General features: G+C 47.8%; 1 protein-coding gene across 7 annotated transcripts in view; it reads right to left on the bottom strand.

Annotated features, from left to right (window-relative positions):
- Window positions 1-4,882: 4,882 nt before the first annotated feature.
- Window positions 4,883-21,083, bottom strand: part of ADCK1 (aarF domain containing kinase 1) — a 97,791-nt gene continuing 81,590 nt past the window's right edge. For 6 of the 7 annotated variants that reach the window (XM_064150568.1, XM_064150550.1, XM_064150536.1 and 3 more), the window contains 4 exons: window positions 13,232-13,381; window positions 12,796-12,993; window positions 7,993-8,186; window positions 4,883-6,733 (listed from right to left, as the gene is read on the bottom strand). In XM_064150568.1, coding sequence (XP_064006638.1) covers window positions 6,562-6,733; window positions 7,993-8,186; window positions 12,796-12,993; window positions 13,232-13,381 — 714 coding nt within the window. In that variant the 3' untranslated portion in view covers window positions 4,883-6,561. The remainder of the gene's footprint in view (window positions 6,734-7,992; window positions 8,187-12,795; window positions 12,994-13,231; window positions 13,382-21,083) is intronic. The other variant, XR_010303926.1, reaches the window with a different exon arrangement.

The raw sequence follows: 21,083 nt of genomic DNA, 5'->3' as shown, positions 1-21,083 counted from the left end.
AATGAATTGTGGTACTTAGGCCCAAAAGGTGGGAAACACCTTTTCAACTTTTATTTTCCTTCCCCTTTCCCTTTCCCTTTTCCTTTTTGCAACTGCCCTCCCATTCCCAAACCCTCAGCCCTCACTAGTGAAAATTAACTGCTGTGAACACACAGCAACATGCACATCCTCCCACTGCTCTGCAAAGCTGGTGCTCGGTTGGAGCACCATGGCTACTGCTAAGTGCCCATCATCACACTGTGGCAAACCAGTGAGGCCAAGTTCCCTTGCAAACAACACAGGAAGGACAGCAATTGCCCCTCTGGCTGGCAATGCATGAGCACTGGCAATAGGAAGAAGAAAGCCTTCAGGCCTTGCAGACGTGCTCCACACAACATGGCACGAGGCAGTGAACACGGAGCAGTGGCTGCAGCTTGCCTCCACCCCAGAGACATCACCTGCTGGCACCTCACTGGCTGGGGTGCTCTCTGGTGTGGAGTGATGGAGGTTGTGGTCACCAGCAATGCTGCAGCCTGCCTAAGGTACAAAGCTGCACAAGTGAGTGGCCCAGGAGCCTGAAGCAGGGTAGCAGAAGGACAGCAGGATTTCCTGAAGGCTGCTGTGCTTCTACAGCCATTGAGACTACCAGCTAGGCCTGCAGGCAGTAGGCAGGAGATGGCTTTTTGGTGTGGAGCAGATGGCAGCCCTTCTGCTTTGTTTTGGACATTAAAAGAGAGGTGATGAGAAAATTCACAGTCTCCAGTTGCTTCCTTCCCTGTATGATGGTTCCTTGCATGCTCCAGGACTCAGTATCCTGCCCACACCCCTTGGGACTCAGGGTACAGTTAGGAAGAACAGTACAAGGGGACATGGAGATACACAGTGCTGGTGGGGGAAGAGCCCTGACAAGTGATGCATTCGAAGTAAGCCCCAGTGATCCAGGAAGAATCATTCTGGCACTGCCTAGGCTGTGTGCCAGTCAGAGTGCACTTGTTGTGGGATGCAGGGAGTGGTTCATGTGGACAACTTCTACGCTGTGACTGGATGATGTTCAGACATCCCTACAAGATGACAGAAGCCTTGAACAGTAAATCTGCATGCCACCTACCTGTCATTTTTAAAGCTCAGTGGATGTGCTAGGTCAAGGCTATGGTGTTCAGCCTAGGTTAATGCTCTCTGTGGCTTTTTCTTCAGCTGGATATAAAAGAGCATGTTCACTTCGTACCCTGACTGCCCCCCTCTCCACCTTCAGCCAACCTCATGATGACGTTTAAATGCTAGATGAAGAGACTGCTGCATGCCAAACACTCCCAGAAGCACTGACAACCTTTAGGATGGGAGATAATGTAAATCCACAATGTCACAGGAGCTGAAAGTCACCCACTAGTTTTGCTTCTCTGGCCCTAGCTCTTACACACCTGTTAGTTCCAAGAAAGAGGTGGTGGGCTCAAATGTCTGCTGTACGGCCAATATTTAATGCCTGCACCAAACTTCAGTTTGCTCACAGCTGCATCCAGGCAGGCAGAAGCCTGAGCACTGCCTGCAAGCAGGGCAGCAGAGGCTGTGTTTGCTAGTGGTGAAAACACCAATAAATGCAGGTTGTAAGGAGAGGCCAAGCGCCCAGAGCTGATCCAGGTCATCCATGTTTGACAACCACAAATTGGGATGAGAAAGTGTTTTTTCAAAACACTTTTAACACATTCACCTTTGAGAGCTTTCAGCAAAAAGACAAGGCAGGAATGTTAAAGGGTCAAACTCTGGGTGTTTGCTTGTTCTTTCCTCAGGCAAACCCTCATTGATTTACTGTGGGAAGGTTGAGAGCTGAGCACAACTGATAGAGGAGTCCAACTGCTAACACTGAAGCATGCAGCCTTCTGGCAGAGACCAATGACAACAGGCAAAGCTCTCCAAATACATATCACTCTCTGCCTGCTGCATGTTGCCAAGAACAACAGTGTGAGAGGTTGCTGGTTCCCTACCACTTTTAGAGCCAGAATCTTCCTCAGGCAGCAGGACTAGCAGTGGCATGGTGGGATTTAGAAGGGGTAAATCAACAGGCATGGCTGAGAGTGGGCTGGGGGCTCAGCAGTCAGTGCAAATGCCAGCTGTGCAGAGCCTCTCCACAACACAACATCTTCCAGAAATTAAGGCTACAACCAAGGCCTCACTGTGAGATGATCTTTTACACACAGTTGTTAATGAAATCCAAACAGTGCTCTGGTTGGTGTATCCAGACATAGATAGGCAAAAGCATTTGCAGGGGCAACTACAAGATTAAGATGTGAAGCTGATGGCCATTGCCAGTGTCTCCTGAACCTTACTCAGTGCATCAGGCCAATTTTCTGAGCAGAGCTCTACTTGTGAGAGGAACAAGACAGGCCCACACACTCCAGACAGCCTAGAAGCTGGAAGTGCCTAAGCAAGGCATTGATTCAACCAGACTGCTCACATGAGCTGGGTCAAGAACTGACTGAAGGGCCGGGCCCAGAAAGTGGTGGTGAATGGTGCCACATCCAGTTGGCAGCTGCCACTAGTGGTGTTCCCCAAGGATCAGTGCTGGGCCCAGTCCAGTTCAATACCTTTACTGATGATCTGGACGAGGGGATTGAGTCCAGCATCAGTAAGTTTGCAGATGACACCAAGCTAGGAGCAGGTGTTGATCTGTTGGAAGGTAGGAGAGCCCTGCAGAGGGACCTGGACAGGCTGGATGGGTGGGCAGAGGCCAATGGGATGAGATTTAACAAGGCCAAGTGCAGGGTTCTGCACTTTGGCCACAACAACCCCAAGCAGCACCACAGGCTGGGGACAGAGTGTCTGGAAAGCAGCCAGGAAGAAAGGGACCTGGGGGTACTGATAGATAGTAGGCTGAAGATGAGCCAGCAGTGTGCCCAGGTGGCCAAGAGAGCCAATGGCATCCTGGCCTGGATCAGGAACAGTGTGGCCAGCAGGACAAGGGAGGTTATTCTTCCCCTGTACTCAGCACTGGTCAGGCCACACCTTGAGTACTGTGTCCAGTTCTGGGCCTCTCAATTCCAGAGAGATGTTGAGGTGCTGGAACGTGTCCAGAGAAGGGTGACGAAGCTGGTGAGGGGCCTGGAACACAAACCTCATGAGGAGAGGCTGAGGGAGCTGGGGGTGTGCAGCCTGGAGAAGAGGAGGCTCAGGGATGACCTCATTGCTGTCTACAACTACTTGAAGGGACATTGTAGCCAGGTGGGGGGTGGCCTCTTCTCCCAGGCAACCAGGAATAGAACAAGGGGACACAGTCTCAAGTTGTGCAGGGGGAAGTATAGGCTGGATGTTAGGAGGAAGTTCTTCCCAGAGAGAGTGATTGGCACTGGAATGGGCTGCCCAGGGAGGTGGTGGAGGCACCGTCCCTGGGGGTGTTCAAGAAAAAAAATGGATGAGGCACTTGGTGCCATTGTCTAGTTGACTGGCTAGGGCTGGGGGATAGGTTGGACTGGATGATCTTGGAGGTCTCTTCCAACCTGGTTGATTCTATGACTCTATGATTCTATTCTATGATGAGCAAAGATTACTCATGTACAGGGTGCAGAAGCAATACTCCCAGGCCCCTATGACTCCTCATTGACTCAGGACTCTCGTCACTGCAATTACCACCACTCTCCTGCCTGACGCCATCACACTACCCAGAAGTCAGGGCACTCACTCTTAAAAGTGCTTCTGGTTTTAGCTCTTAGCAAAGATGGGACAGCACTTCACTCCCACTGCTGCCTCCATGGTAGCAAGTGCTCAGAGTTAACATCAAGGTCAGGAAATTGATTGCATGGGAGTCCAAAACCCATGTCTGCTTATCTCCCATCCAAAACTCTGCTAATCACACATTTCTTTACAGTCCTGAGCCAGCCAGCTGTGCCTACAACCCTGAGCACAGTCACAGTCATAGGCCATACATCTGCAGCCACTAACTCACCACACCCAAGCACACCTGCAGTCAAATACTTTTCCTGGATTCCATCACTTACCTTTTCCACACAGCCAGCAAGGGAATCAGTTCCTGAGGGAATGACTCACACTCTGTCCCCTTCTTCCTTTTCCATGCAAATGGACTCAGTGGAGGTTGAGGTCTCCCACCTGTGCAAGCTGGCAAACACTATGCAAAATGGCAGAAAGCATGGTCAAAATGTGGCTTGCTCTCAGGCACAGCCAGGTGCCTGACTGACAACCCTCAGTTTAGCAAGCTTGCTGGAGGTAGAAGGACATTCCTGTCCTGTCTTTCACATCCCCTTTCACCAAAACCATGTATGAGAAAGCTAAAATGATCTGAGCAGTCACCTTCATCCACTCCTCCTGGCTACAGCAATCCTCACAAGCAGCAGAGATGTCTCCCAGGATCCCAAATACATCTTGCATAGAGGAGGCTCGAGGTGACTTCCTGGTAGCCATCCCACAGCTGCAAAGTCATAACCATCAGACCTGTCACTTGCACCACCAAGCAAGTGGCAGGTTTTCATCTGAGGCAGGAGCAGTGAAATGTCACAGGCAGTGACAAGGTAAAATGCTCAGTGCGTGGCACGGAGATGGTGACATCTTAGAGATGCACCACAGCATGCTCCCGCAGGCAGGGAGGAGGCAGGATCAGGGTGGGTCTGGATGGAAAGAAGTGGTGCATTTTCCTAGCAGATTAACATCTGCTCCTCTATTCCATCCCAACACACACTGACACAGCACCAGAGAACCCAGATGTGGAACAAACCTCTTGAGCAAAGACGAAGAGGCCATTTCATTTTGCTTGCAAGGAGTTAACAGGGATGGCTGGCAACACTCAGTGGAGAAATGGAAACAGGAGTGATGTTAGAGGCCCAAACACCATCAAGAGTGCACAGTCAGGTATCCATTTTGTAATGGGGGGGTAATTAATTAATTAATTGTGAGAGGGTAGTTTTCCAAATTAATATTGTTTATTCATTTTGGTATTTAGGAGTCTCAGCCCCCCAACCACTAATTTTAATAATAGTCAGGTTCTCTGGCAACAGTCATAGAAACATGATATAGATGACAACTTAGGATCCAGAACACTTAAGAAATAACTAGCAAAAATATAGAAACATTAACTCAATTGAACTAGAAGAAGTTCTTGCAGTCAGTACACCACTTGTTAATTATACCACTTGTCCACTATATGCACTCAAGGAGCTCCTTTCTGCTTATGGCAGAAGGCAATTGGTGAATTACAAGAGGCTTTAAGTATATACTCACAAAAATTATCTCCTAACTTGCAGGGCTAGCTACAGCTTCAGACAGTACCCAAATGTTTTCAAGGAGTCTTGTCAGTGTTTTGTCAGCCACTGAGGCTTCTGAGTCTTCCCAGGCTGCTGAAGAAAGGAGACAGACAAGTTCTGACCTTATCCTGATTTCTCTGGATGATCTGTGTCTTCAGGGCTCCTCATCTTGGCAGGTGTAGGCAGGATGTCTGCAGTCTTAGCACGGATGTCACGCTGGCTATGCAGGCCTATCGCATGGAGGCATCTGGAGCCTGTTCCTGGTAAACTTGAAGCAGGCAGTTTCCAGGCAGTTCTGGGTGCAATAAGGCAGTGAGACAGAACACTGCCAGAAGTAGAGAGCAATAGTATCAGGCAGAAGCAGGCAAGCACAAATACAACAGCAGAGCATGTTGTGTTACCTGCTCATCTCTTTTTATTAATACAGCCCAAGGCTAATGGGCCTTTGGACACAGAGTAGTCAGAATGGCAGATAGCCAAGCTTGACCATATTAGGTGAAGCCATAGGCTTACTTTACATAAATTTGGGAAAAACAAAGGCCTTGCATGAGGCAGGCACAAGCCAAGTATCTGTATCTTGTTTGCCACAGGATGTAAATAAGAGCAAAACAAGTCTGAGCAGGCCAGGGTACTTAGACTCAGTGGCTCCAGGTTCTTTGTCCTCTTTCCTGTGGTTGCTTCTCCCCAAAACAGAGAAGGCAACCAGAAGAACGTGTCTGGACAAGCCACGACATGTATAAGCCTCTTTTGGCCTGTTTTGGCCTATTTAGGCTGACCACGATACATCTCCCAAAACTCTTAGGAGCCAACACATTTATTTTGCTGTATGGCAGCACTGTACAGTCATATACATTATTACCAGAAGTTTCAGAGCCCTGAACACCTGAACAGAAATCAGACTAAAGGAGATTGCTAAAACCAGTATAAAGCCTGTTGGATTTTTAAGGGACTTTTCACCTCTCTGTAAGGGTTTGAGAAATGTTTTCAGGCATTCTAGGCAAGGTTGAGATTCTCTTAAATTTTGTACAATTCTTTAAGGAGAGATTTTTGCTCCCAGTGCTGTCCCACTGGAATCTGAGTAGAATTTGTCCTGCTCATAAGGGCAAAGAAAATTCTCTGTTCTTCCTGACACATGGTGTCCCTCACCTCCTTTTCCTGAGTCATAAAGTGGCAGAGCTCCAGGACGAACTTGACCTTTCAGCGCTACAGAGAAAGCTGTGCTGCATCAGGTAAGGACAGTGCACCCTGTAATGTGGAACAAGACACCAAAACAAGCCACAGAATAGACAGACACAGTTAGAAAGGCAAATGTGCCATGGCAAGCAGAACACAGTTCATGTCAGTACGTGGAATGGCGCATCCGGCTCAGGACAGTAATGAGCAGCTTCCCCAGCTGGGACCCCTTCAGCCACAGGAAGAGTTCATACAAATTGATCTGCCACAGGCTCAGGGACTCTGTGAGTGAGATCTGGGCTCTCCTGTAAAGTGAGTGACTCTTGCTCCTCTGGTACCTACAATGAAAAAACAGCAGCATTAGATCCAGCAGGGTACAGCCCAGCAGGAAGGAGGCCTTCAGTACAAAAGGAGGCCTTCAGTACAACTGACCCTCCTTAGAGGAGACGAACATCCCACATCAGAAGAATCATGAGCAGTGGGGAACTCTGGGAGTAGGGATTTTCTCCCAAGGAATGCTCCTGAGGAGCTGGGAACTGTCTTCCTAGCATGAATCTTGCAGAAGAGACAGGGTGCTCCCTTGTAAGCCAAATTCTCTTTCCACTGCTTGCAGTGACCCTGGAACATAGCATCCTCTGCTTCTATGCCCAGCTTCACTTCAGCTAACAAAGCCAGATGCACAGTCCTATAGCCTTTCCTGGTAGTACTCTTATAGAAGTCCAGCAATTTTGACACATTGATTCCAGGAAATGTAGTTCTCTACTTTTCCTTAGAAGCAGAGGGTAACTGGGCTTTGTGGTCCCTCATCAGCCAAAGAAGTAACTGTTATTTCTTCTGCAAGGATAAAGAATCTGAGGCAAAAGTGCATTGACTCTTAAGATTCACATGGAAATCACTTGCATGACTCCTGTTCCTGGCTTTTAAACATCAGCCCCAGTCCCTAAATCAGGCTGCAGAAACTGGCAGCAGAGAAATGGTAGATCTTTCTTACCCACAAATACTCCGCAGTGGTTATGTATGTAATAGGCAGTAACCTCTTCCCCTCCCTGAGGAGCTAAACCCTAGACCCTTACCATAAGACCTGCAGCCCCATCCCTGGGCCTTCAGGTCCTTGACTAGCCTGAGACAGTCTCCCAGTCCTCTGCTCATAGGCCCAGGAGATCCTGTTAATCTCTGGCCTGCATCTTTAATCCCCACCTAAGGTACAGTGAAAGCGTAATGGTCCCCAGCTCATGCCGTGCTGTGAAGCTCCTTGCTCTGGGCCTTAATTCACAAAGTGACCTCTCGGCTTGTCCTCACCCATGCATTATCACCATGCACCTGCCTGACAAGCATTAGACCTGGACAGGATCTACACACTGACTTTCCAGTTTGACCTTGGACCTCTTCTGTCACCGTGATGTCGCATTACAATACAGGCTTTTGACTGGACTTGACCACCATTTCTGCACCTGTCTTGCTCACCTTACTCAGCTGCTTTGAGACTGGGCCCTGACAGTCTGGCTGACCCCAGGGTTCTCCCTGACTCCTTGCCCCTAGGGACAGACTGTCCCTGCTGCTCTATGTCTGCCCTCTGGTGCCTGGAGAAGAGACTCACGTGGCAACGGCTCTGATGCAGCAGCGAGACATGTTGAGGAAGGAGCTGGCACTGGCCCGCGTGTGCAGGGCTGACTCAATCCCCCGTAGTAAGTCATTGGTCTTCAGAAGCAGCAGCATCTGGCGGGGTACATTGTTGAGGAGCTGCGTGATCTGGGGTAGGTAAGCAGCAGCATTGGACCGTATCTCCACGTCCTGCAGCCAGTCAGGTCACGTCAGAGAGAAAGGAGAGAGAAGCTGAGAGTGCTTGGGAAACCCAGGTACAGATGCAGCTGAGCTGTGGCAGGGGTAGATAGCATTACTACAGACCACGGCTCTAGACCAGAAACTAAAGAGTATTTTGTGCTGCTTTCCAGCAGACACCTAGCTGTCCCAAGCACATACAGCACAGTCACAGACCACATTTGCCCTATTTCTACCTCAGTCATATTAGGAGCTGTTCCCTCACTGGCAGGATTCAGAGTCTCTCAGGAGACCAAGGCACACACTGCTATCTCAGTTCTTGGCTCCAGGCAGCCTGCAGTATCCATGTCTCATTGCTGCCCTTGCAGCCTTTTCACTGAGTCTCACCTCAGCAGCTCCAATGCTGGCAAAACTGCATGTAGCACAGGATTGCTCAGGAAGGTGGAGGCATGCTGCAAGGACAACTAGGCTGCTACTTATCTTGCTGCTCCACACAACTGATAGCCTTTTGCTATACTTATGAAGCTGTTTCCAAGGCCTAGTTTAGTTCTCTGTCCTCCACACAACACGGAAGAGGTGAGGAACATCATGCAGTTATGTGTGATGTTAACCCAAAAGACCAAAAACTGTCACCTGTCAGACTAAAGGTATATCTAGGCACACATCCTGTCTGGCAGAGGCCAGTAGTAGACACTTGAGGAAACAGTGCAAGATCAAGGCAGACACAGGGTGATCCTTTATGTTCCTTGGTTGCCCAGCTTCCAATAAATACACTATCCCACAGTATGATCTCAGCAATAATAGCCTGAACCACTTAAGATGAACTCCCCTGCAAACAAGAGCCACCACAGCATGCAAGACAGCCAACCCCCACTCTCCTGTCTCCTTTTAGATCTGAGAGTTCTCCCACAATCTTAGTAAACATAGCACAGTGTGGTGTGGAGCTGATCTCATACACATACCATGTCCCTGCCTCTTCCTGCAGAGCCATGACATGAATCAGCAAATCAAAACAGAAATTCCTGGAACCCCTCAGATCTCCAGAATCCATCAGAACACATGCAGAGAACAGCAAATGACTTCTTACAAGATGAAGGCTCCTTTATGGGAAAGGGCAGCTCTAAAATCTTCTCTCTGGAATGAGGGACAGCTGAACTATATTTCATGATACTGGATTCCAAACTCACTCTTTGTGAACTTCAGACTTATAAAGTAACACCCCTGTGCAAATCGAGCGTGCAGGTCACAGTGTCAGAGATGTGTACAGCTCAGACACTACCACAGTTGCTTTGCTGCTGACAAATAGATTTTCTTATCCTCCTGCCTCCATCACTGAACAGATACACAAAGCTTCAACAAAAAGATGCTTAGCTCTCCTAAACATTAAATGTTTTGTTCTATTATCTGTTGGCAGAAAATTCCTCCTGATTATCTCTTATCCATTATCCTACCCAGTATCACTGCAGAGCCTACTTATTTTCCACACACAGGTTTTATTTGCTATTTATTTTGCTTTTATTTTTAGCTCCAACTGCTTGTCCACATCAAAAAACAACCACATGACCTGTCATCAGAACTGTCATTTTCTGTCAAGGGCAAAGGCTGTGTGCAGAGGAAGAAATGAGCTATGCCACAGGACCTGAGAAAAGCCCCTTGGCAGCTGCAGGATGCAAGCAAAACATAATAATAAAATCAGAGGAGATGAGGCCGGTGGCCACCCTGAGCACTCAGCTGCCTGGCCTTGGCTTAAGAAGCAAACAGCTACACCTATGGCAATCCTCATACATTTTCCTACCCTGCTCCTAAAACACCACAGTGCTGTCACTTAAACCCTCCCCTCATCTTCACCAGTGTTTCACTGGTTTTGCTGTCAAATTTGGTTTTTCTCAGGCTAACCCAAATCTCTTTTGCTGAATTTAAACTCATTACTTCTTGTCCTGTTTGCAGCAGTGCTCAACAGATTCGAAATCATAGAATCATAGAATCAACCAGGTTGGAAGAGACCTCCAAGATCATCCAGTCCAACCTAGCACCCAGCCCTATCCAATCAACTAGACCATGGCACTAAGTGCCTCAGCCAGGCTTTTCTTGAAGACCCCCAGGGACGGTGCCTCCACCACCTCCCTGGGCAGCCCATTCCAATGGCAAATCACTCTCTCTGTGAAGAACTTCTTCCTAACATCCAGCCTATACCTACCCTGGCACAACTTGAGACTGTGTCCCCTTGTTCTATTGCTGGCTACCTGGGAGAAGAGGCCACCCCCCACCTGGCTACAATGCCCCTTCAGGTAGTTGTAGACAGCAATGGGGTCACCCCTGAGCCTCCTCTTCTCCAGGCTAAACAACCCCAGCCTCTCCTCATAGGGTTTGTGTTCCAGGCCTTTCACCAGCCTTGTTGCCCTTCTCTGGACATGTTCCAGCACCTCAACATCTTTCTTGAATTGAGGGGCCCAGAACTGGACACAGTACTCAAGGTGTGGCCTGACCAGTGCTGAGTACAGGAGCAGAATAACCTCCCTTGACCTACTGGCCACACTGTTCCTGATCCAGGCCAGGATGCCATTGGCTCTCTTGGCCACCTGGGCACACTGCTGGCTCATCTTCAGCTACTATCTACCAGTACCCCCATGTCCCTTTCTTCCTGACTGCTCTCCAGCCACTCAGTCCCCAGCCTATAGCGCTGCTTGGGGTTGTTGTGGCCAAAGTGCAGAACCCTGCACTTGGCCTTGTTCAATCTCATCCCATTGGCCTCTGCCCACCCATCCAGCCTGTCCAGGTCCCTCTGCAGGGCTCTCCTAACTCTCCTCAACCCACGGTCTTCTGGTATTTTCTGCCCTAACTCACTCAGACTTACTTCATGGGTTGCATCTGCTTGACCACTAGCGCTTGTAGCTTCCTACTGGGCTTGACCCATTGTCATGGAAACTTTCTGGAGATGCAGTGCCCCAGTCTGGACACAGATTTTGTTTCAGGAGGGTTGCTTCCTTGTCTTGCAGGCTACTCTCATCTTGATACATCCTGAAGCACATTCTCTGGGCTGTCGACAGTACCTGCCCACACAACACTTGGCTCTCGCTGCTGATACAATGTCTCAAATTCACCTCTAAACTAAGGGCAAGCAGCAGCTCATTTCCTAATGCCACAGCAAATCTGCTCATCTCCACATTATCTGCCACAGGATTATCCAGTTTCAGCATTAATTGTGTCATGTAGGCAAAGACAACAAAGCTTGCTCCATAGACACAATTCAACTCAATGACAAAGTTCATTAGCCCACACAAGGCATCATGAAGTTGCAGGCACACCTCTGGCTTAACCTCCACAAGCCACTTTAGGATAAGCATTCCATATTAGCTCAGATTCAACAACAGTCTAGTGCCATGGTCTAGCCTTGGGCACTGTGGTAAAGGGTTGGACTTGATGATCTGTGAGGTCTCTTCCAACCTTGGTGATACTGTGATACTGTGATACAGTCTTGTAGCACTGGGACCTGCTCTCTGTCAATTTGCTTTGATGTTTCTGAATTCTTTTCTGGGGCTAGAGCACAACAACTCACCAGATCAAGAACAGATCTGCTCGACAGTCACTATGTTATTTCTGATCTCCAGAAAATTAACTCACGTAAGAAGCAATCAAATTACTGGGCAGGGGGTCCATTACCCAAGGTATCTGACCTGCTCATTGCTATGGATAATGGCAAGCCAGTGCAGCAAATTCTGCCACATCCATCAAAACGAATTGCCAACTCAAAGGAATTTCCAGAAGAGAATTTCACAGGGCAATATTATAACACCACTTAAATCAATTTTACCCTCTCTACTATAAATGCATGCAGATAAAAACAAACCATAGGACACAACATGTTTCTACCCTAGACAATTGCCTGAATTCACACCACTATATCTACACCTAAGAACAGCACAGCTGGCAGTGCACCCTTAAGGCAGTGTTCAAGTGTCAGGAGTGTGAAGAGGACATCAGAAGGATCCAGCATGTGTGGATAGGAAAGGGTGGAGAACAGAAGTGGCAATTTCCTAGATTTGTAGTGATTGAGTTGACAGGACCTGCAGTTAAGCAACCCTGACTCCAAGTTAATAGGGTTTCTGATTGGGTGGTAATTTTCAAGGGGTTTTAGGAGTTTGTATCAGTGCCTATAGCCATTTGCATGAATAGTGATAGTGCATTATCCTTCTCATGTCTTCCCACTATGTCTTTATGTCTTCTCTACCTTAACCTATCCTCCTTGATGGTTCCCTGCACAGCTGCACTCAACGTTTTTTAAGGAAAAGGCTGACTACAAATGTCAGAACTGGCAAACACTTAGCCATTAAAATGTTATACAAAATTCAAGCAGCCCATGACAGGTGTATCCAGGAAATTAAGTTCAACCACTACAATACACATTGCAGGAGGGGTCCTGGCTTTTTCTAGCTCGTCTATCAATATAAAATTTGCTACAGAGCTGCCAGGAGTTGCCCAGCATCCCTGCAACATCAGGTATCACAGTATCATCAGGGCTGGAAGAGACCTCACAGATCATCAAGTCCAATCCTTTACCACAGAGCTCAAGGCTAGACCATAGAAGAAAGGACAACGACATGAAAGGGCACACAGGACCTACCTCGCTGGCTGAGACTGGTGACCGGTCGATGCCCCTGTTGACAGACTCCCAGGACCTGGCAGTCAGCATGCAGGCAAAGAGAGGGTACAAATCCCCTGCCCCAAGCCGCCGGCTGTACTTCTGCACCCTCTTCATATCAGCCTTGATGAGGGCCTGCCAAAGTCGGCAGTAGTCCACGCGGAACGACTCACTCAGCACCTAGGCAGGGAGACGTGGTTCTCAGAAGTCCATGGAGGACAGGGATCTAGGGAGGAAAGCTTTGCACCCCCTAGCTTGCCCTGTCTTCCATTTCAGAGCTTGGAGGACAATGGAAGTAACAGGAAAAATGTATTCATATGGGCTTAGGGCAGCAAGGCTGCAAGCTGGATGTGCTTTTTCAGCCTGATGTCCACAAGTAGCCTCACAAAACCCTGAAAGCTCCCCCATAGCTGCGCACCTGGTAGAGTCCATGGTCCAGAAGGATAATGTGAGCCTTGCCAGAGGTTGGGCACTTCTTCACTAGCACATTGCCTGGGTGTGGGTCACAGTGCACAAAGCCATTCACAAAGATCATCTCACTGTAGAGCTTCCCCAAGTTTCGAGAGATCTGTGAAGAGATAGAAGATGGTCACAGGGTGCCACCCACAGCAGAGCGCCAGCTGGGGAGGGGAGGCAGGCCCCTGCACACCAAAACTGCAGTAAGCGAGGGTCTGGTACGTGCCAATGTCCCCATGCAGAGCTCGTGCAGCTCCTCACACTGACAAACGCACAGGGTGGCTGCTAGCATCCTCTATGGGGGTGATCCAGGATATCCAGGGAAAAGCCTTCAAGGGTACCATGAAGGTGTCTGTGGGGTCAGGGGTTATTTAAAGACACTTGCCTAGCATAAAAGAGAGAAAATATGGGCAGGAATAAAGTTTCTGGTATTGAGTAGGGAAATGAGAGAGCAGTTAGGGCAGACAGGCACTCACAGAGAAGGCAAGAAAAGAGTTCCCTCTTCCCTCCCTTCATCATGCTGTACCCCGACTTTCCCCCTTCCTTTCCTCAGACCCATGTTAATCTGTGAACATGTGCAGTATCTGTGAACACAAAGCAGCACAAAAAGACTGTTTAAATCATCCTGTCACTGCTGTGTCCCTCCATGCTGCTGCTCCTTATCATCAACAGATGTTATTAAAGTTAAAAACCTCCCAGGAGCAAACAAATATTCCCAAGGCCTGGCATCAATCCCTCACCATGCACCAGTGCAGGAGCCTCACCCTGACATCCCACTGCCAGCCCTCCCTCCCATCAGAGAGCAGCACAGTGCACCACAGCAGAGTGCTGAACAAGCAATTAAAAGACAATCATTATAAACGATTCCAAGCATGTCCCCAAACACATAATAGAAGCAGCAAAGAGGCAGCTGTCCCCATAAGCAGAGGTGGTACAAGAGATAACAGGGATATTAATGACAGCTTGTCCTACAAAAAAAAAACTCTGCAGCATGGCCACATTATAAACAGTGCCCAAGTAACTACAAATTACAAGAAAGAATGAAAACCTTTCCTGCAGCAACAGAGATGGCTGTAGGACCAGGTAGGACAACCCTGTCCCTCAAGTGCGACCTGGAGCCATTGCTGAATCATGGAGAACACTGCCCCCACGCTGGATCACAGCTGCCCTGCACAGGTGTCATTGTAAGCAGTGACTGAGGGGAATGACTTTTCCTTTCTAAATCATCAGCAGAGATCACTGGAGTGAACTTTACAGGTCTCCTAGATCAACAGGGTCTAAAATTGCATAGGTGCTGTGACCTCCTACAAGAGCTGAGTAGCACTTGCTGACAGCCCAAGGACACACCAGATGGTCCAGTTTAAGCCTGTCAGTCATTCACACAGCCTCCCAGCAACCTGCACATCAGAAGGAACAGATCATGGCATCAACCAAGACAACCGTGTGAACACTAAGCAAACCCCATTTTGCCCTCTCTGCCTCAGCTGTTTGCCTTCCAGAGACCTGGAAGAGTACAAAAATATTGAAGATGAGAACCTGGAGACAGTCTGAGACACAATATGGTGCCTCATACTCATTAAAAGTCCAGAAAGGGGCTGACAGTTCTGCAGCTGTGTTAGTTGGTTATGGGTAAAGCCCAGAAAGGTATTCATCTGGGACACTGGCATCTGGGCTTCTCCAAAGACAGCAGATTCTCCTTCGGTACCATGGCAATGGCAGAGGTTAGCAGTGGAACAAGCTGTCCAGAGAGGCTCTGCAATCTCCATCATTCACAGTTTTAAAGACCTGACTTGGTAACACCTTGAGTAAACTGGCCTGATCTCATAGCTGATCCTACCTTAACACAAAGTTTGACAGGACACCTGCTGAGGTCCCCTCCAATCTCAAATATCCTGGGACCCTAAATACTCACTTCTCACAAGCCATTCCTCATAACAGCTATGGCATAGCTGTAGGCTGCAGGTGCAGAGATCTCCCCCTTCCTGAGTCACCATCAGCAGAGAGGTTACCAAACAGGTCTTCGCTTTCTGCAGTCAATGATGCAACACAAAAGAAGCTCAGGATTCACCTTACCATGAAAACAGAGGGATCACAGCCTTGTTTGGACCCTCAGGCTGGGTCATGAGTACAAGACAATCTTCCCTGTAAAATTCTCATCCTCTATCCCTTCCCAGATGTACTTCTATTTACCTCTTCCCCAGCATGCAACCTATAGTACCTGCAGTAGTTAATTAACCAAAACTAGACTTTGTGGCTTCTTGAAGAAAGAGGAATGCAGCCTGCGTAACTGAGTTAGCATACAGAAGATATGCCACAGGAACATAAACAGTCCTCACTTCTAAAGAAAATCAACAGAAGCACAGTGTAAGAGCTACCCTGCACACTAAAATACTTTTGCATGTTGAATTATCTTTAAAATGTGATAAAAATTAAATGACTACAGAAAGCATCAATACAAAACAAAACAAAACAAGAAAGGTTACCGTCTGGACAGATGGGCAGAGTCCAATGGGATGGGGTTCAATAGCTTGAAGTGCAAGGTGCTGCACTTTGGCCACAACAACCCCATGCAGAGATACAGGCTGGGGTCAGAGTGGCTGGAGAGCAGCCAGACAGAGAGGGATCTGGGGGTACTGACTGATACCCGCCTGAACATGAGTCAGCAGTGTGCCCAGGTGGCCAAGAGAGCCAGTGGCATCCTGGCCTGCATCAAGAATGGTGTGGTCAGCAGGAGCAGGGAGGTCATTCTGCCCCTGTACTCTGCACTGGTTAGACCACACCTTGAGTACTGTGTTCAGTTCTGGGCCCCCCAGTTTAGGAGGGACATCGAAGTGCTTGAGCGTGTCCAGAGAAGGGTGACGAGGCTGGGGAGAGGCCTTGAGCACAGCCCCACGAGGAGAGGCTGAGGGAGCTGGGATTGGTTAGCCTGGAGAAGAGGAGGCTCAGGGCTGACCTTATTGCTGTCTACAACTACCTGAAGGGAGGTTGTGGCCAGGAGGAGGTTGGTCTCTTCTCTCAGGTGGCCAGCACCAGAACAAGGGGACAGAGCCTCAGGCTGCGCCAGGGGAAATTTAGGCTGGAGGTGAGGAGAAAGTTCTTCACTGAGAGAGTCATTGGGCACTGGAATGGGCTGCCCGGGGAGGTGGTGGAGTCGCTGTCCCTGGGGCTGTTCAAGGCAGGATTGGACGTGGCACTTGGTGCCATGGTCTGGCCTTGAGCTCTGTGGGAAAGGGTTGGACTTGATGATCTGTGAGGTCTCTTCCAATCCTAATAATACTGTGATTTCTAAGGCTTAGAGTGTAACATGTGAATAGTGACACATCATTGTAATTCAGACAAAAGGAGTTCATGTTTCTAGAGGAAAAGTTTAGGGAAAAAAAAAGAAACTTACATACACTAATTCTCCAGTACTGAGCCACATCACCACTAGCCCCATCATAACATATGCAGGCTTCACTTTGGAAGAATGCAGTTAGGTAAAGTGAGAAAATAAACAAGTGAAAATCTCTGCTCATGAGGAATTCAGCATGCATTTATGCTGTGTTAAGACCTTGGGGTGAAGGTACATCACAGATTAGAGAAAAGGTTGCAGTGATGTACAGAAGCAAAAACCAAAGTAAACACAGGCATTTTGTTATGACACAGAGAGGTCATCATTCCTTTCTGTGTTTATCATCCAATGCAACGAGGTCCTTATCATTACTGGGGCCCCCCAGCATTGTTCAGCTGTACCCTGTAAAACAAGGACAATCACCCTTGGAATCCCACATTCATTTCAAGACACCTCATTAACAGAGAGATGCAGACTACAGAGAGTGAGTTCAGAGAAAGCAATAAATGATCAGGAAGCAGGAGGAATTTACTTGGGAAAAATATTAAAAGAGATGAAGACTCCAAAGTTGGCTACTGAATGGCAGAGAAGGGGCAGTCTACCAATACTAGAAGGTTTGAACAGCAAGGAAACAGAAGCACTTGTAGCACTGGATATACTGCAAGAAATACAAATAGGCAGAAGGGGATGTAAGCAAGAATGGCATCGTTTATCCCTAACACAAAAGGAAAAAAACATGCTAGTCAGTAAGCAGACCCCAGCTTGATCCATCAGAATGACACCACACTAGCTCTTGCCAGAGGCATATCCTTGCCTACTGGTGTGCTGCTGCCTAAAAGGAGTTGCTGCAGATAGCAACCCCCATTGCCATATTAAACTACATGACCACGACATCATGTCAGGCAAATCACACATTTTCACCTCAACCTTTTCATTCTGAAACAAGTGTAGCTGAGGAATAAGCAGATTGCAGATGACAAAATGAAGCATCAGCAGCCTGGGCCAAACAATGAAGTGCCAGGGACAGATCTGGAGTAACTCTTCACCAAACTAAGCACACAAAGTTCATTCTATGTACTCAGTATGGCAAATCATGGTCACAAACCACACCCTGTGAGTTACAAGCAAATACAGAGTAAGAATGCAGTGCAGACATTAAGGACTGTTACTGTGCACTATCACAGTCTCTCTATACACCAGTCAAATTCATTGGAAATAAGACAGAAAGCATGACTTCAAAGGCTCTTCCAAAGTTTCACTCTCTAGGTGGTCAAAACCTTTCCCCTAAATCCAGTCTAATTTTAATGATGTCCAGTTTAAGTAATTTCCGTAGCTAATGTAATCACAAGGGGGAACTTCTTTACTGTAAGGGTCACAGAACACTGGAACAGGCTCCCCAGAGAAGCTGTGGAGTCTCCTTCTCTGGAGACTTTCAAGACCTGTCTGGATGTGCTTCTCTGTGACCTGAGCTAGATTGTATGGTTCTGCTCTGGGAGAGGAGTTGGACTTGATGATCTCTTTGGGTCCCTTCCAACCCCTAATATCCTGTGATCCTGTAATCCTAGAGCTTAACTAGTTCCTTTCCTCTCCAGCATTTACAGCTCAAACATGTTTACCAGTAAGATAATGACACTCAAAAATACAGCATAAATGCTGCCCCATTTCTACAGGATACCAATTTAGCTGCTATGTCCTAGAAGTCCAACTGTCTTTTATCCAATCACACTGCAGTGGAAACACACACTTACCTTGTGATTGACTAATATCCCAAAGCTAATTCTAGTATTAGATAATTAGATAATTATCCCTCTGATAAACTCTTCTTACTAGCTCTTAAGTGCAAGTCTCTGCTCTTGGCATTGCTCATTTTTATCCCTCCCTATCAATTCAGTCCTCAAAGTCGCCAAGTGCTATTGGTGCTCTGATCCTCCTCTACAGTGACAGAACCTTCCAACTTGGTGTCATCAACAACCTCCTTCACACAGTTCTGTTTGTGTCAAGGTCATCACTGAATCTATTAAATAAGAATAGTTTGCATAGCAAACTTCACAGAGCTCCACTACAGGATTTTTCTCCACCATTGCCTCTCTCAGTTTCTCACCTACTTTGCAATTTCCCTACTAGTTAATTGATCCACATCCAGTGTACCAAGTATTTTACCAAGTACACCTACTGCATTTCCATCACATAATTCAGAGGATCTCAAGCTGCAGTACAGAGAGCAGCAGTAATCCATTTCTTGTATACATAAACAGATGCAAACTTTTGCTGCCCTCAGTTTTGAAAGCCTAGACAACCTGTTACCTGCCCATCACAGTATCACAGTAACATCAGGGTTGGAAGAGACCTCACAGATCATCAAGTCCAACCCTTTGCCACAGAGCTCAAGGCTAGACCATGGCACCAAGTGCCACGTCCAATCCTGCCTTGAACTGCCCCAGGGACGGCAACTCCACCACCTCCCCGGGCAGCCCATTCCAGTGTCCAATGACTCTCTCAGTGAAGAACTTTCTCCTCACCTCCAGCCTAAATCTCCCCTGGCGCAGCCTGAGGCTGTGTCCTCTTGTTCTGGTGCTGGCCACCTGAGAGAAGAGAGCAACCTCCTCCTGGCCACAACCACCCCTCAGGTAGTTGTAGACAGCAATAAGGTCACCCCTGAGCCTCCTCTTCTCCAGGCTAAACAATCCCAGCTCCCTCAGCCTCTCCTCATAGGGCTTGTGCTCAAGGCCTCTCACCAGCCTCGTTGCCCTTCTCTGGACACGCTCAAGCATCTCAATGTCCCTCCTAAACTGGGGGGCCCAGAACTGAACACAGTACTCAAGGTGTGGTCTAACCAGTGCAGAGTACAGGGGCAGAATGACCTCCCTGCTCCTGCTGACCACACCATTCCTGATGCAGGCCAGGATGCCACTGGCTCTCTTGGCCACCTGGGCACACTGCTGACTCATGTTCAGGCGAGTATCAATCAGTACCCCCAGATCCCTCTCTGTCTGGCTGCTCTCCATCCACTAGGAGCTGCTTTGGATGAACCCATTTTACATTCCCTTGCATACAGCCCCAGAGCAGCAGACCTCTGGACACAAATTATGCCCCTCTATGCAACTCTCCTCTTAGCAAAGCAGCATGTCCTGCTGACAGATCAACCTGACCATAACAAACTACTGGAAAGTTTATCATAAATTAGTATCTTACAACCACCAATACACAACAGTTAGTGAGAAACCTCTCAGAAAGGAAAGAATGTGTGCAAATTTGAGCTTAAGAATACAGTAAAAAGATGACATGTGTATCACACTCACAGATAGCTCCGACGTGAAAAACCAGTCTGGGCCAGTCACTGATACCTTTCCTGGCCTTGTAAGCCAGCTGGACCTGGCTTCATGCCTCTGACTGACACCAAGCCGCAAAGCAAAGAAAAAAAATCCTGTGACATGGTCCTGCAGACCTGATCTCACCGCCTGCCCCCGCTAAGGCTCAGATAAAACCACCAGACAGGGCATTGTGCCTTCCTATCCCACCTCCATCTGTGACTGTCTCTTTAGATAAGGAACAGATACTAGTCTCTGACCTTAATTTGGCTGTAATATTTGCCAATTATTTTAAGAGATGGCGACACTAACTTCTATTGATCTCATTAAAAGTAAAGGTCGTTGTGTGGCTCATTTCTCAGGGCTCAATATTACCTCCTCAGGCCAAAATAATAGCATTGATTTTGGAACCTTAATCGAAGGTTAATTGGATTGAAGAGTGTATTGGGTTTTTGCTTTCCTTCGTTGTTGTTATTACAGCCATCATCCAAGAGTTTGCTTAATCCTGCTGGGCAATCCTGCTCAATTAGAATGGTGCCAAATTAGCAAAGGGTGTGGACAGAGAACAGCCACAATTTGGAGTCTGCTGGGTGTTTGTGCTCTGAAATGGCTCCCGTCCACAGCAGATTAGTATGGTCATGCCCAAGAGATCTTATTTCACACTCTGGTCTGTGTGATCCATTTGTGAGGATCGAAACCCAGTGCTCTGTAATGCAGTGCTATCTCTATGCATTGATCCACCATCACAGCAAGGTGATGTCTGGACACACATGATGTCATTAAGATACAGGAATAGCTTTTAGGACTCCTGGAGGTACTCACAGCACATGCCACACTCCTTGTTCAGGACTGAGGAAATTATTTCCCTGTTCTATGCCCCACCTTCCATGGCATTTCGGTGGGGAGCAATATTTAGACTCATCTGCTCAGGGAACTGAGGGATTAACTTGGCAAGTTTCTGCAGATTCTCAGAAGCACATAGGTAGAGAAGACCAGACATTTATTTAACTGTTTCTTGTATTTCTCTCAGATGGAAAATAGCCATGGGGATCATTTTCCCTTGGCTTTAAATGCAGCTGTATTTCCTTGGATTTAATGTAAATCTTCTTGCTGAGATTTGAGCAGCTGACTGACATGGATGCTTCAGACTGACTGGGTTCACGTGTAATTTAACT

Source organism: Pogoniulus pusillus, chromosome 1, assembly GCF_015220805.1.
Source record: "Pogoniulus pusillus isolate bPogPus1 chromosome 1, bPogPus1.pri, whole genome shotgun sequence".
In the NCBI taxonomy this organism is placed as follows: domain Eukaryota; kingdom Metazoa; phylum Chordata; class Aves; order Piciformes; family Lybiidae; genus Pogoniulus; species Pogoniulus pusillus.
The sequence above is the reverse complement of the archived record's forward strand: the minus strand, read 5'-3'. Positions and strand labels throughout refer to the sequence as shown.